General features: G+C 41.3%; 1 protein-coding gene across 4 annotated transcripts; it reads left to right on the top strand.

The window, feature by feature from the left end:
- The first annotated feature begins 424 nt into the window (after positions 1-424).
- Positions 425-13007, top strand: INIP (INTS3 and NABP interacting protein). 4 transcript variants are annotated; one of them, XM_021525033.2, is made up of 7 exons: positions 522-735; positions 821-930; positions 1291-1397; positions 1936-2023; positions 8755-8857; positions 11385-11475; positions 12332-13007. In XM_021525033.2, exons 4-7 carry the CDS (start codon positions 1999-2001, stop codon positions 12425-12427), a joined length of 315 nt encoding a protein of 104 aa, XP_021380708.1. In that variant the 5' UTR covers positions 522-735; positions 821-930; positions 1291-1397; positions 1936-1998; the 3' UTR covers positions 12428-13007. The 4 variants fall into 4 exon arrangements, with proteins under 4 accessions (XP_021380710.1, XP_021380708.1, XP_077646210.1 ...); XM_021525035.2 differs by lacking the exons at positions 522-735; positions 821-930 and adding an exon at positions 425-447; XM_077790084.1 differs by lacking the exon at positions 821-930 and having other exon boundaries at positions 590-626.
- Positions 13008-13675: the final 668 nt, after the last annotated feature.

Genomic DNA, 13675 nt, shown 5'->3' with positions numbered 1-13675 from the left:
CCTGATTCCGTGACCCCTTCCCTTCCACTTATGGGTGTTTGTTTGTTTTTTTTACGATTCAACCTCGATGCTGCCTGGAGTCCCCAAGCGTGAAACCCCGGCGTTTGCTCCTGTCCCCAGGAGGATGCCACGGCAGGAGCAAGCACAGACAAACGACGCTTTAGGGCCGAACGCCACACCCGGCGCAGGCTCCCCACCCACAACGCCGACCCTTCCGGGCGTGGGCAGGGCGGAGGGAGCGCGCGGGAAGAGAGCAGGAGGGGCGGGCAGAGAGGAGGGACGGGAAGAGAGGAGGAGAGGCGGGAAGAGAGGACGGACGGGAAGAGGGGAGGGATGGGAAGAGAGCAGGAGGGGCGGGCAGAGAGGAGGGGCGGGAAGAGAGGAGGAGAGGCGGGCAGAGAGGAGGAGAGGCGGGCAGAGAGGAGGGGCGGGCAGAGAGAAGGAGAGGTGGGCAGAGAGGAGGGACGGGAAGAGAGGAGGAGAGGCGGGAAGAGAGGACGGACGGGAAGAGAGGACGGACGGGAAGAGGGGACGGACGGGAAGAGGGGAGGGATGGGAAGAGAAGAGGGATGGGAAGAGAGGAGGGATGGGAAGAGAGGAGGAGGGGCGGGAAGAGAGGAGGAAGGGTGGGCAGAGAGGAGGAAGGATGGGCAGAGAGGAGGGACGGGAAGAGAGGAAGAGGAGGCGGGCAGAGACGGAGGCGGGCGGAGAGGAGGCGGCGCGGGCAGAGAGGAGGCGGGCGGAGAGGAGGCGGCGCGGGCAGAGAGGAGGCGGGCGGAGAGGAGGCGGCGCGGGCAGAGAGGAGGCGGGCGGAGAGGAGGCGGCGCGGGCGCTGTCGCGCTGTGCAGGCGTCACGGGCAGGGGCGGAGGCGGCGCGGCCGCGCTGCGGGCAGGGCGGGCGGTGTGAGGGAGCCGGCGCCCCTCGGGCAGGTGGGTGGCGGCGGGGCTGCCGGGCCTGAGCGAGGCCGGCCGGGCCGGGCCGGGCCGGGCCGGGCCGCCGGTCCCGGGAGAGCCGGGGCGGCCATCCGCCCGTCCATTGTGGGCGGGAGGGGAAGGGAGCGGAGAGCGCGTTCCGAGTGCCGGGGGAAGGTGGGCAGCGGCGGAGTGCGTCAGGCCATCCGCGGCTCTTGGAGAAACCCATCGCGACCGCTCTCACTGCGCTTAATTCAGACTGTGGGCGCGTTATTAATTCACCGCAGCGCTGCTGCTCAGGGACCCGCAGGGCCGGGGCGCAGCGGTGACATGGTCTCCTGTGGAAGTCTGACTGATTGTGCTTCACGTTTCCTGCAGGATTCAGCGTTCCCATCCCTCGCTCCGCCTGGCTGAGCCGGAGCTCTTCGCCGCTTCACTGTACAGCCTGGCACCTTGATGGAAACAGATGTTCATGGTGGTCCGAGGTGACGTGGGACCCAGCAGCGGGCCTCCTTTTTGTTTTGCCACAGCTGCAGCCATCTCTGGCTGGCCTTGTATCTGGGATTTAAATTGCCTCTCCTCAAACAATCAGTTTTTCTTGAGTCAGAGCCTAAACTGGGTTCCTTCAAGGCTTCAACTTTTAAGGACTATAAGGGTTTGACGTAATTCTTAAGTGTAGCCTGACATACCTTGTCAGGAAGAAGTTCAGTTGGGAAAATGGGTGTATGACTCTAATTATCTATACTATTTTTTACTAGAATAGAATTTGCAAGAAGTTACTACTAGTTCTACTAACAGAAATTACTAGAATCTGAAAAAAGTAATTGATCACAACCCTTGATATTTCAAGCCTGAAGTTTCAGCAGAACAGTATAAACTGTATAATACATTTTAAGCAACACACATGCTGTGTTTGGCTTGTGTTTTCTAACAGTTGCCATATTTATGAAGTCTCCAACAGATTGAATTCCAACCTCTTATTTTAAAGGAGTATGTTCATCTTATATTGTGCCTGTTTTGCAGATATTTGTGGGGGTTAAAAGATTTGAACTCCAGCAGAATAAAATAAGGGCTGAATATTGAAGGATGGCAGCAAATCCTTCAGGACAAGGTAGGTTTTAATTTAAGGGATAGGTGAATGCAAAATATCAGTGAAGTCACCATAACTGTAAGTTTCTTTTTATGGAAAGATGAAGAAGGGCATGAGAAGTGGGGCTGAAAGCACAATGGCAGCTATTCTTCTGGGACAAGGTACAGACACATTTAAGGTTTGAAAAAGACCACTGAGGGCTGGGAAGCTCTTTATTACTGAGCAGTGTTGTGCTCGGGATTAGGAAGTATGTATCATGCCTGTGGTACAGCGATTGTTTGCGGAAGCTTATTTCACACACTTACAAGACACTCAGACACTTGGCCTTGGACATGACTATTGCACTCAACATCAGAGAATGGCCAGAAGTCAAACACATTCCATGTCATGTTGGGAACAGCAAGACCCAGGCAATAATATCTATCACAGGCAGCAATTGGCCAGACCTAGGAGAAAAAGTCAGTTAAAACCGAAATGGTAACTGCAATGAAATGTTCCTTTATACTGAGATGCATCTTAGTTGTATCCTTAAAATAATAACAATCTTAGTAATGGTCCATCTATGCAGGTGATGGATGTGCTTTAGAGGGGGCTGAGGGTCTGGAGTTGTCGCCTAATAAATTTGAAGGAGGATCTTAAATCGCCCTCTAGAGGTGTTTCCTGGAAACCTTAGGGGAACTCTGAGGCTTTTCTTAGGTGGAAGAGCTGGGGAGAAAGCTTTTCAGGTATGGCTCTTCCCTTACTTGGTTATGGGAAATGAATTATGGGTTCAGTTTCCCAGCAAGTGGAGATGTTTTGCAGGTCTGTGTTTTGTGTCCTTACCTCAAGCAGTCCTGCAAACCTTGGTGTTGCTGGATGATACTTCAGGGGGTATTGTATAACTCGCAGGGGATCCAAAACACAGATTTTACTTGCTACTTGATGAAAAGGAAGTAGTTTCAGGAATGCCTTTTGAGATTTTGTGAGGTGTTGAGAGAGAAGTGCTGCAGATTGCAGAGCTGTCTGTTTGCAAATTTTAACTGAGAAAGTTTTTTGTACATAATGGTAAATCTTGCCTTTATTCTGTGACTACCAAATCAGCATAATTGCAAGGAATAGAATGTTGTCATAGGTAGTTAAAAGCTTAAATATGTTGGTTTACTGAGAGATGGGATTTCAGTGCCAGAATACCTTTGCTTCCCTCCCAGTTCCAGAGTCTTATAACTTCATAGAGCCTCGGAATCTTTTATATTTGAGATATCCTTTACAGACTCATTAAAAGAGCTGTGTAGTTATTATTTGAAAATTGTTTGCACTAAGGAGATAAGAAACACTGTCAAATTTAATTAACAAATAGGCCTATAAGTAGTACAACTAAGAAAATTAGAAAGGACCAGGTAAATATAAACAACAGTTCAGGGTTTCTGTCTTCGGTGGACACATCTAGTAGTGAAAAGGACTGTGAAAAACACTGCATTTTTAGCTTGCCTCTTGGCATATGTATTAGTACTGCTCAAGGAATCAATTCACTTGGACAAAAATAATAAAAGTTTACTGAAATGCTCACCAGGAGGGATATGAATGGTAGCACTTACTCAAGCAGAACTGTAAGGATGAATTAAACATTAGCCTTCTACACAGGTAGACTGTGATGGGAATTTTTTGTACCAAATTACTGCTCTTCCTTTGATGTATATCAGGTATTTTCTTAGGAGTAAACTTGAGTTTTCCACTGTTTACAGATTTGGACTATAAAAGTTAAGATTTTTTGGACCAGACTTTTATTTGCCAGCCTCTTAGAAAAGCACTCTTGGTGGTGAGCTGCATATGAGTGCAGAAAAACGAAAAATAATTGAATGAAAAGTCTTATTTCATTAACTAGTGCCACAGGGAGCTGATGGCATAGGACTGACTGTGGCATTTACCAGCAATGGAAGATCTTGCTGTATGCTGAGCATTGTCCACCAGATGAACTCATTGACCAGAGTGATACACTTTGATGGGTGGAAATCAGCTTCTGAATTACAGCAAATACTTCCAGGTGCTCAGGAATACACCGCTCCTACTGCAGTACTTCACAGTACTTAGGCAACATGCATTCATCAGGCTGCTCTTGTGGAATGCCTCTGCTTGTGTGCAGCAAGGCCAGAGCCTTGTGTGTAACTGAATTAGCCACTCTGTGTATGAGTCCTAGAGGAAGCTGTCTGGCATGAGAGAAATGTAAATGTAACTGCTCAGGACAGAATTCTCCTTTTGGTCCTCAGAGGTGGAAAAGATGCAGATCCTGTTTCAGACAGGGCTGAACATTTCAGAAAATAAGAATTCTTACTGGTATGTTGGGAGACAAAGCTCTTGACATATGAACAGAATTCTAAGTTTCAGGCTGCAGCAATTCTAGTCTCTTTATGTCCTGAAAGTTGTTTATGCTTTTCCCTAAAGGTATGTGGGGGCGTTCACATAGCACAGTCTAAGCAGCTAGATTTAGCTCTCTGTTCACCAAGTCTGAAAAGGAAGATTGTGCTGTTGAATTATTATGAATGCATTGAATGATGTCATCACCTACAGAGTTTGCTCTTCCCCATCTGAGTCTGATCTGTGTGTAAGCATAGTACTTGAGAACTTTGCAGCCATAAAGCTGTCAATTACTTATATTCAGCTATGTATGCAGCTGTTGTCTGGCACAGACAAAATACTAATGTATTTTTAAGTAATTCAACTTAATTTACTGAGTAACCAGTACATCTTTTGTTTCATTGTCACACAAAGTGTATGAAAGCATACCCAGATATAAATTGTTACTGAGAGTATAGGCATGCAGCAGACTGTTAGATGATGCTTTGAGATGTCAGTCATCATAAGCAGAAGAGGATGTCTAACTAGAATTACTCCATTTTCTTCACAAGTGGTGTGTGTTTAATGAGGTCTTCAGATCCTGTTTTTTAAGAGGGTTCTGCCTCACTTCATGAATGCTGCCATTTATAGAAACATGCACTTCAGTAAAGAAATAACTTTTAATCCTTTCTGAATTGAGCAGGCAGGACAAAATGCAGTGCCTTTCAATGTTCAGAGCTTGGAGCTAACATACAGCTTTGAAAACATTTTCTCAGTAAAAGTGTGTCTTGGACACAAATTAATGGAGGGTTCTTTAGTGCTGTTACACATTTGTGGATGAATGATAAATGGTGAATCTTGGAAAAACCTGAAATATTTTTTGTGAATTTGGAGCAAGAAGTCAAGGAAGGATCAAGGAAACAGATCAAGGAGAAAAGATAATCAATGAAAAGCAAAAAATTAAAAACAAAGGTAATGGTGTTGCTTGCCACACATAGTTCAAGGAACTGCCAAAGGTAACGGTTAGCTAGGGTGGTAGATAAAATCTTGAAGTTAGGTTAAAGTGAGAGGCTTGCTGTGGGCTCTGAAAGCTGCCAGTATCACTCAACAAGGTTTCAGCTTTATTTGGCATTCTGCCTTTCACGTGCAGATAATAGGTGTAAGTAATCTTTCAGGTCCTGCACAGATACAATGCTTGATGTCAGAAATAGAGGTCTCAAAAAGGTTTAAAATCTACATGTCCTGAATCGGCTACATTAGAGAGTAATATCAGGATCTAGGTGCTCAGTTTGACATCTGACACTGCCATTGAACTATTTAGCTGCCTTGAACAGGTCATTCTGTGTCAGGAGTCATGTCAACAAAGCAGAGAAAGAACAGTTTGAATATTGCAGTTTATAAATATTTAACTCAAAATATTAGTGCAACTCAGCCCAGTAAAGGGAGGTCTTAAATTTAAAGCTTTATTAGGAAGTTCCTGTGTTTGAAAATCTTTACTGGCTTTAACAGATGGGAATCTGGTCTGTACTAAGGACAGCTTTTGATTTTTGCATGTCCATATTTTCAGTACTAGAAAGCAGAACAGACAAACCTGCAGATGAAATATTACTCTTATTTATAATTGAAGTGGGAAAATTCTGTAGAAGTTTAAAATTGGTCTTTGTGAAAGCATTTTGTGTTCCTCAACAGGGAACAATCTGAATTAAACTCTTGTTTATTTATTGCCAGATATGCTTAATTACTTTCTAAGGATGCCAGAATTTCTCTGTAAAATTGATTTCTCCTGTTTTGCACACTCCATTGTTAACCTTTAAATGAACAGCCTTTACTTTGCATGTTGAAGAAGTTTACCTGCAGGAAGATCACGTTGCTCAGATGTGAAGTATTGACATATATATGTTGAATATATACTCCTCCACATTCTTAAATAGGCTTTTAGGCTTTTATCTCCTTACCAATAACAAATTCTCTTAGACAAATTACTTTCTCAGCACAGCAGGTTGCTGATGGCCACTGTCTGAGCTCTAATGCAAAATACTGCTTTACAAAAAAACCCAAGCAACAGTCAAAAAACACACAACAAAGCTCTCTGTAGAGGTATATGGAAAGAAAAGATACTTGGGTTTCTTCTGAATACCTCTAGAGTTTCTTCCACAAGATACTGTAACAAGACTCAAAATAGAAGACAGTCTTCTACTGTTTGTGATCACAGTTTAAAAACAGCATTTAAAATGTCTCAGGCTTTTCTGAATCATACCATCTGCTTCATGATAAATTTAAGCATATTTAATATTTATTTTTTTAGATCACAAACTTAGATAAAAAGTGGTCCCCTTTTTCTTTTCTTAAGCATCATATCTTGTGAATTCCAAGCATGCATTTAAATTTATGCAGTTCAGGATAAGCAATCAGTATCAGAAGGGTGCTGAGTAATAGGTCAAGTATAGATGTGAGGTTTTTGGATTAAAATTGTGTAGAATTAGCACACAAACATATGCTTGTTTTAGGTCAGGCCCTCTAAGAGGTGATTTGGTCATCCTATCCATGCATTGTCTCCAGAATTTACAAGAAAGTAAAGTCTGGGCTGGTTGCAGCTCAGAGATATTAAATCCTAGGTTGTTGGCAAGATTTGTCAGCCTTTGTGTGTCAGCTCTGTTTCAAGGTTTCAGATTCATTGCAAGCGCAAGGTCTTAGAAAAAAAAATAAGAGATAGTGTACAATACCCGAAGAGCAGAGAAATATCCAAGGCCTGAATCAGTACTCTTACCAAACAGAGTTTAAGTGGAGCTAATGCCACATAGGAAGGAGAAATTAGTTAAATTAAATGTAATGAAAATCTTAATTAACAAATGTTAATTAATTGTAATTAATATCTTATTAACAAATGTCAAAATTATTGTGGATGATCTTACATAAAACCATAGTACAATATAAACAAAAGGCTGTGTTCCTTTTGAGAACTTTTGAGACACTGAAGTTTATGGGTATGTGTTTGTATTAGGTATAGTAGAAGAAAAAGGTTGAGAGTTTGATAGCAAGGCAGTACAGATGCATATTGTTATTTAGAGTTTAAGGTTTCTCTGGTGATTGTCTCCTTCATTAAGCCATGCAGATAAAAGGGAGACTGGACTATGTAACTGAGCATCAGCACAAGGTCTGTCAAAGAGGATGAACTTTGAATGCAGCTACTGAAAATAAATCATTTTACCTTGACATGCTAATACTCTCCTTAAGAGTTACCATATGTGGCCTTCCTCACAGTTTGTGGGCTACGGTGTTTTAATGCTGTCGCTAAGACAGTTTGCAGGGCAGGGCATGGCATGCAGCAATTTCCAGGGGAAATCTTGGACTTTTTGTGTGGAGGAAATAAAGGAGAGCTTGACTTTTACTTACTGTTTTTTTAAAATCATGTTGTCATAGCTTCTTATTTGTAGAACAGCAGCAAATAAGAGATTCAAGAAGTGTGTGTTTCTGATATGAAGAGTGTCCTCAGTGGCATAGAGGTGACTAAGAGTCAGCTGTGGAGCTGTTCTCCTTAGCTGTGCTGTTTGGGTATACTGGGCAACAGCAGGGGCTTGTGCATCTGGTTTGTTGAAGAGCTGCAGTGAGATCCTTTATTATATGAGTCCTGTGTAGGTACAGGAGTTTGCCATGTTTGCATTTAGAAGGCAACTTTGAAAAAAACATAGATGGCAGCTATTTTGGGCATTTTTGAAATTCTTTCAAGTCACCCTACTTCCTGACCCCTTCTGTCGTATTCAGAGTCACTTTGGAAGAATGATGAAAGCAAATGGAGGCCACATTCTTATATTCTTAAACAGACAGTTTAATAGTTTAAATTTGCTTCTCTATTCCAGCATTTGACCATACTCAGAATAAGAGTAGTAGTATAGGACACATTATATTTAAACTTTTCTTCATAGATTGAATGAAACATGTTTGTATAAACACATGTGCAATCTTAGTGATTTGCTCATTCTTAGCTGTTATATATATATAAAATGCTTGTGTTACAGTTTGAGTTCACTGACATGAGAAATTAAGCCCCATGCATGTATTGCTCTTTTGTTATTGTTCAGTTGAACATTCGGAGACTACTTTTTAAATTTAGAACCTGGTAAGTTTACTTCTTTTCGGAAGGCAGCTATTTGATTTTAAACCTTGATTATAGCTCCAGATCTGGCTTGGGAAGTGATAGGCTCTATCTTGAGTTAAAAGCCTCTGTTTTAAAGCTTCTGAGTTAAAGCTTCTGTTTTGCATGATAGCTTATGGAAGCTATTGCATGCTGACAAATGAAGCCTATTTAATAATAGTATTTTCAAATGAAGGTCAGTGTATAATCTTAGAGTAATTTTCTACAGGAATTTCTAATTCCACAGGGTTAGAGTTGGGCCACAGAAGTCAAATAAATATCTCTAATATTTTTCTGTCATTCTCACCAGGTTTCCAGAATAAAAATAGGGTTGCAATCCTGGCAGAACTAGACAAGGAGAAGAGAAAGTTACTTATGCAAAACCAGTCTTCCACAAATCACCCTGGAGCCAGGTATTTTATGTTCTTAGACCTGTTGGGACATCACTGATTACATCAAGGAAAAAAAGCCAAACAGCTAGTGAGCTGTAAACTTATATAAATACTTAACAGAAGTGTATTCTGACCATCTGTAATAACAAGGCAAGGGGACATTGCTCTTTAGGAACATATTAGTATTTAAAGTGGTTTACATAGCGTGAATTTTGGCTTATATAATTTCCATTTGAGAATGAGATAATCAGATATGCTTACTCAAATGTGTTAAAATCTACCATAAAGAAAAATCAGGAAGCAGACACTGAGAAAACTTTCATTATTAAGCTGAAATGCTCTGGGAAATGGAAGTAGCAGACCATTAAGTTCAGGATTTTGTGTGCTTAGAGAAGAGCAATTACAGCTGGAGTGACTTATTCTTGAAACTCCCTATGTGCAAGACAAAGCCAGTGTATGTTATAAGATAATCCTGTAAAAGATGCTGTGTTTTAGGTACGATTCTACACCATAAAGTGTAATAGTCTAATCTGAGTTGAGGGCTGGTACTGGGATTTCTCACATACAAGACAAGAAAATCAGATTTTTGTCATAAATCAGTAACCAGAAAATCACACAACAATTTATGTGGAGAAATTGACATCCTTGAACTTCCGGGTTATGGTGAAGTGAGTGCAGTGTCACATTCTAGACACAGTGTAACCCAAAAGACCTGTACAAGAGTCAAATACTCTGACTAGAGTCTGAGTGCTGCCATGTCTTTTCTTCTAAGACATCCCATGGCACTTTTTCCTTCATAATGTCAAAAAACATGCAGAATACTTGCCTGATGTAGACTTCTGAGTGAGGTAAGAAGTTACAGTCAGGAACTTTATGTAGTTATTATTTGAGCAAAATTGTTGGAAAGAAAATCAGAATACCATACTGTTATGTACAGCTCCTGGCAACAGTGTTTCTGTGCTTTATTATAAGTCTGACAGAGCTTCAGGGAGTGCTTGTTTGCTCTCTTTTTTTCTTTAAGAAAATACAACACTGTATTCTAGTGAGCTGAATTAGAATTTTCTAGTTTTGAAGGTGGACATGGGTGGAACATAAAATGTAGCAGTCACACACTCTACTTTGGCGTGGTGGGCTGATGTGTGATTTTTGAGAAGCTGCCAGTTTTTTGATGTTGTACCAAAGGTCTTGGACCACAGAGTTGTCAAAATTGAGACCATAAAAATGGTGCAAACTTGACCAAAAGCACTTGATGTACCTAAAGCACAACAGTGGCAGGGATAGTGTAAGGGTGAATGAGTTAATTGATTTCTGTACTTGGCAGGTGAAAATCCTGAAGATTTTCACTTCATAAAAAAGAACAGAAGACATCTCTTGAAAAATGTCAGCTTATGGTGGAGTCTTAAGCTTATCTACAAAAATCTTATTGAAAAGTTAGAGGGTACAGATTACAAATTACAAACTAAATGCCTCCAATATCACTGAAAATATCGTTTTAAATAAACTGAGTAGTATTCTTCTCCAGCAGTGAAACTTACCTTAATATTTGCCATAAGCAATTTTTTTCTGAATTGTTTAGCTTTTGTTATGCATTTAGGCATAGATTTGGCTGCAGATCTTTTCATGAACATGGCTGCTTCTCAAAAACTGATTTACTAAATCAGCTGTTGACATTGAAACAGCTGGTAAAATTCAGCTGATGAGTTTGATTTGAATCCTTGTCATTTGTACTTCTGTCTCTGTGATTGGTAAGAGCAGGGTTTTCAGCAGCAGCCTCCAGTGACAGTCTCAGAGGTAGTGAGAATTGTCTTGTGATACAGCTCTAATGGCAACCCTCACCTGATTTCCACGTTAATGTTCTATATAGAGTCAGGAGTGCTTTTTATGTCTTATTTTTGGGTTAAGAAGGCAGACAAGTCCTAAGGTAGAAAAGACTTAAACTAAAAGAAAAAAATCGGTAAATTTTAATTTGAAACCTTATGCTGCAGTGAGATAGATATGCTAAATCAGTTTTAGGTACTCCAACCTCTTACCAAGGAATCATTATTTCAATTAACATTAATAGGAAGCTCCTTTATCATAGGCAGTGAACTGCTTCCTTCCCACCAAAGACCTGTTCTTGTACTGAAGTCTGCAGAGTTCTTGTAAGTGCTTCTGTTTATCACAGTTGTTTAGAACAGTCACTCAGTGACTGAGTAGTGGTGAAAGCACAAAACTGCTTTAGAAATTCCTTGCATTGTTTAACACTGCACCCAGTGCTTTCATTGACTTCAGTGGGACTCAACCCATGGGCAAAATCCACAATAGGCTTCAGGTTTAGTTTGGCAGGAATTGTTTATGATGGCTCAAATTATACACCTGTGCTCGCTCCATCTACCATTTTTTTATTTTTTCCTCTTAGATTTACAGATAGTAATTCCAAACAGTAACTGACAATTGTCAAGCCATGAGTGAAATGAGAACTCAGGAAGTCATAATATCCGTGGCTAGAATGGCAAGAACACAAGTTTTGGCTGTGGTCTGTGTCATACCATCTTGTTCTTTCTTGCAGCATTGCACTTACAAGATCACCTCTGAATAAGGATTTCCGTGATCATGCTGAGCAACAGCACATTGCAGCACAGCAGAAGGCTGCACTGCAGGTGAGCTGATACAGTCAGAGTTCAGTTTGGCTCTGTTTTAGATGTGAATCCCTTCAGAGAGCAGCCCTGCTCCTAGAGATATTGAAAAGCCCCTTTTAGAGATTAGGTATCTCTCATTTCTGTATTTGTCATAAGGGAAGTCTCTTTTGTTATGAGAAACATGTCCTTGGGTGTGGAGAGCTCCACCCAGCCCTACAGCCATCTCTGTGTCTCTGTTGAACTCCCCCCAGTTTGTATCTCAGACTGAGCTCAGAGGGCTCCCCTTGGCCTGCTGGCCATGATGTTACTGGTGCAAGTCACTGTGCCAGTTGGGCTTGATCACTCCAAGGGCACACTAAAGGCTCAAGCTGAATTTGAGATCCAGCAGGGATCTTCCCTAGTGGGGGAGGGAGGGAATATGCAGAACATCTAACTTGCTGGAGTTCATACAGCAGCTGCCTCCCTCAGATGAACAAGCATATATCTACATCACATGAGCAGAATCCTGGTGTCCCATGTTTAGGATTGTGTCTGGTGGCACTCCATGTAGCAGCTGTTGTAAACAAGAATTACAAGCTGGTTTTGGAAAGGAATGGAAGTGGAAACATGGGTTCTAGTCAAAGAAGAGCCATCAGGAGTTGATTTGCTCCACCTCCATGGGGTTGGCTAAAAAGAGCAGAAGAGAGTGTCCAGGTTAATTGTGTTGATGGGCCCTATTCTGATGTAGCTGATCTAAAATGCTAGGTTTGAATTTGACTATCAGAATTAAGGAGCAAACTGGGAGAAATAAATAATGAATGCTGCAGAAGCCATGAAGTCGTAAATCATGTCAGTGCTGCAGGGAGTTATGCTTTAACAAATGCTTTTCTCTTTCCAGCACGCACATGCACACTCCTCAGGATACTTCATAACTCAAGACTCTGCATTTGGAAATCTTATTCTTCCTGTCTTACCTCGACTTGAGGCAGAATGAGGAATGTTGTTTGTCTCAGAAATTCAAGATCTGATTTTTGTCCATAGCAGGAGCTGTCTAACCTTTTAATTTCTTTATGTATCTTAAAACCTACTTTTTTTTTCTGGGTTCTTGCAAATGCCATTCAGGAGTGTGAGCTCTAGTGATGGGGAAATAGTGTTGAAAATTTTTTATCCTGTATTTCTGTTCCTCTGTCGGGTCAAAGTCAAATGCAAGACTTTTCTTGGAGTTTGAAGTGCACAGGGTTTGCTCTTCCCTGTTTTCGGTGCTTCCTTTAAATAAATGTCCAAACCAGAGTCACCAAGAGATGCATAATCTGACAGCATTTGTGTTTCTTTTTATTATGTACAGGTATGATTTTGTAATGAATCATGAAAATTATTTCTGTCCATCAAAACAGACATGAATTTGTCAAATGCATCAGCCAGTCTTCCTCCCCACCCTCTCCTATGCAGGAGCATTTCTAGTGTACTGTTTGCCATTGTAGCATCATCTGGTCTTAAGTCCTTAGTTACAGTGTGCCTGGCTCTTACCTTGTTTTGTGAAATATGAAAATGAATTAAAGTGAGAAAAAAGCAAACGTTTCTAACAGTCTTTTTACAGAAAAAATGTCAAAAGTTCTCTGGACATCTCAGATGGAAGGAGTTGTCTGTAAAGACAATTCCATTTAAAAGGTCAAATTTTCCTTGTTATGCCTTTTTCAAGACTCTGTGTTTTATTTTTGTTCATTTTTTTCCTTGGTGTTTTTATCTGTGGTAAAAAATTCCAGCTTCCTGCTGGAATAAAATCTTTTGATCTTAAGGTAAATTATTTTGGAACTGTGATTGTACTACCAGGATAAAGTAAATTAGCATGAAAAATAGTCCTTACTTAGACCTTCTTATATCTCCATAGTTTTGCTTATGCAGCTGTACAACTACACTGATTGCATTGCCTATGGAGGCAAGTTTTAGAAAACAGAAAAGAGTAGGGAAACTTACATGAGAATGATAAATCAGAAAGCATCTGTTAAACTGGTGCCCATTTGAAGCACCTCTGTCCTTTGCAGAAACTTAGCTGTCCCATGAAGTTTCCAGGGTTGTAGTTGGCATTTCCTTAGGGACTTCTAGGGTATTCTGTTTCTATATGCAAGGGATTGCCTGAACCCAATAAGCACTGCTGAGCTATCTGTTAATGTATCACTGTTAATATTTGCAGTAATCATGAATACAGAACAACTACCAAGAGATGGGTGCAGGTATGAGGAAA

The sequence above is a fragment of the Lonchura striata genome, chromosome Z (assembly GCF_046129695.1).
Source record: "Lonchura striata isolate bLonStr1 chromosome Z, bLonStr1.mat, whole genome shotgun sequence".
NCBI lineage: Eukaryota > Metazoa > Chordata > Aves > Passeriformes > Estrildidae > Lonchura > Lonchura striata.
Note: the sequence above shows the minus strand (reverse complement) of the source record. Positions and strands in the feature narration are given on the sequence as shown.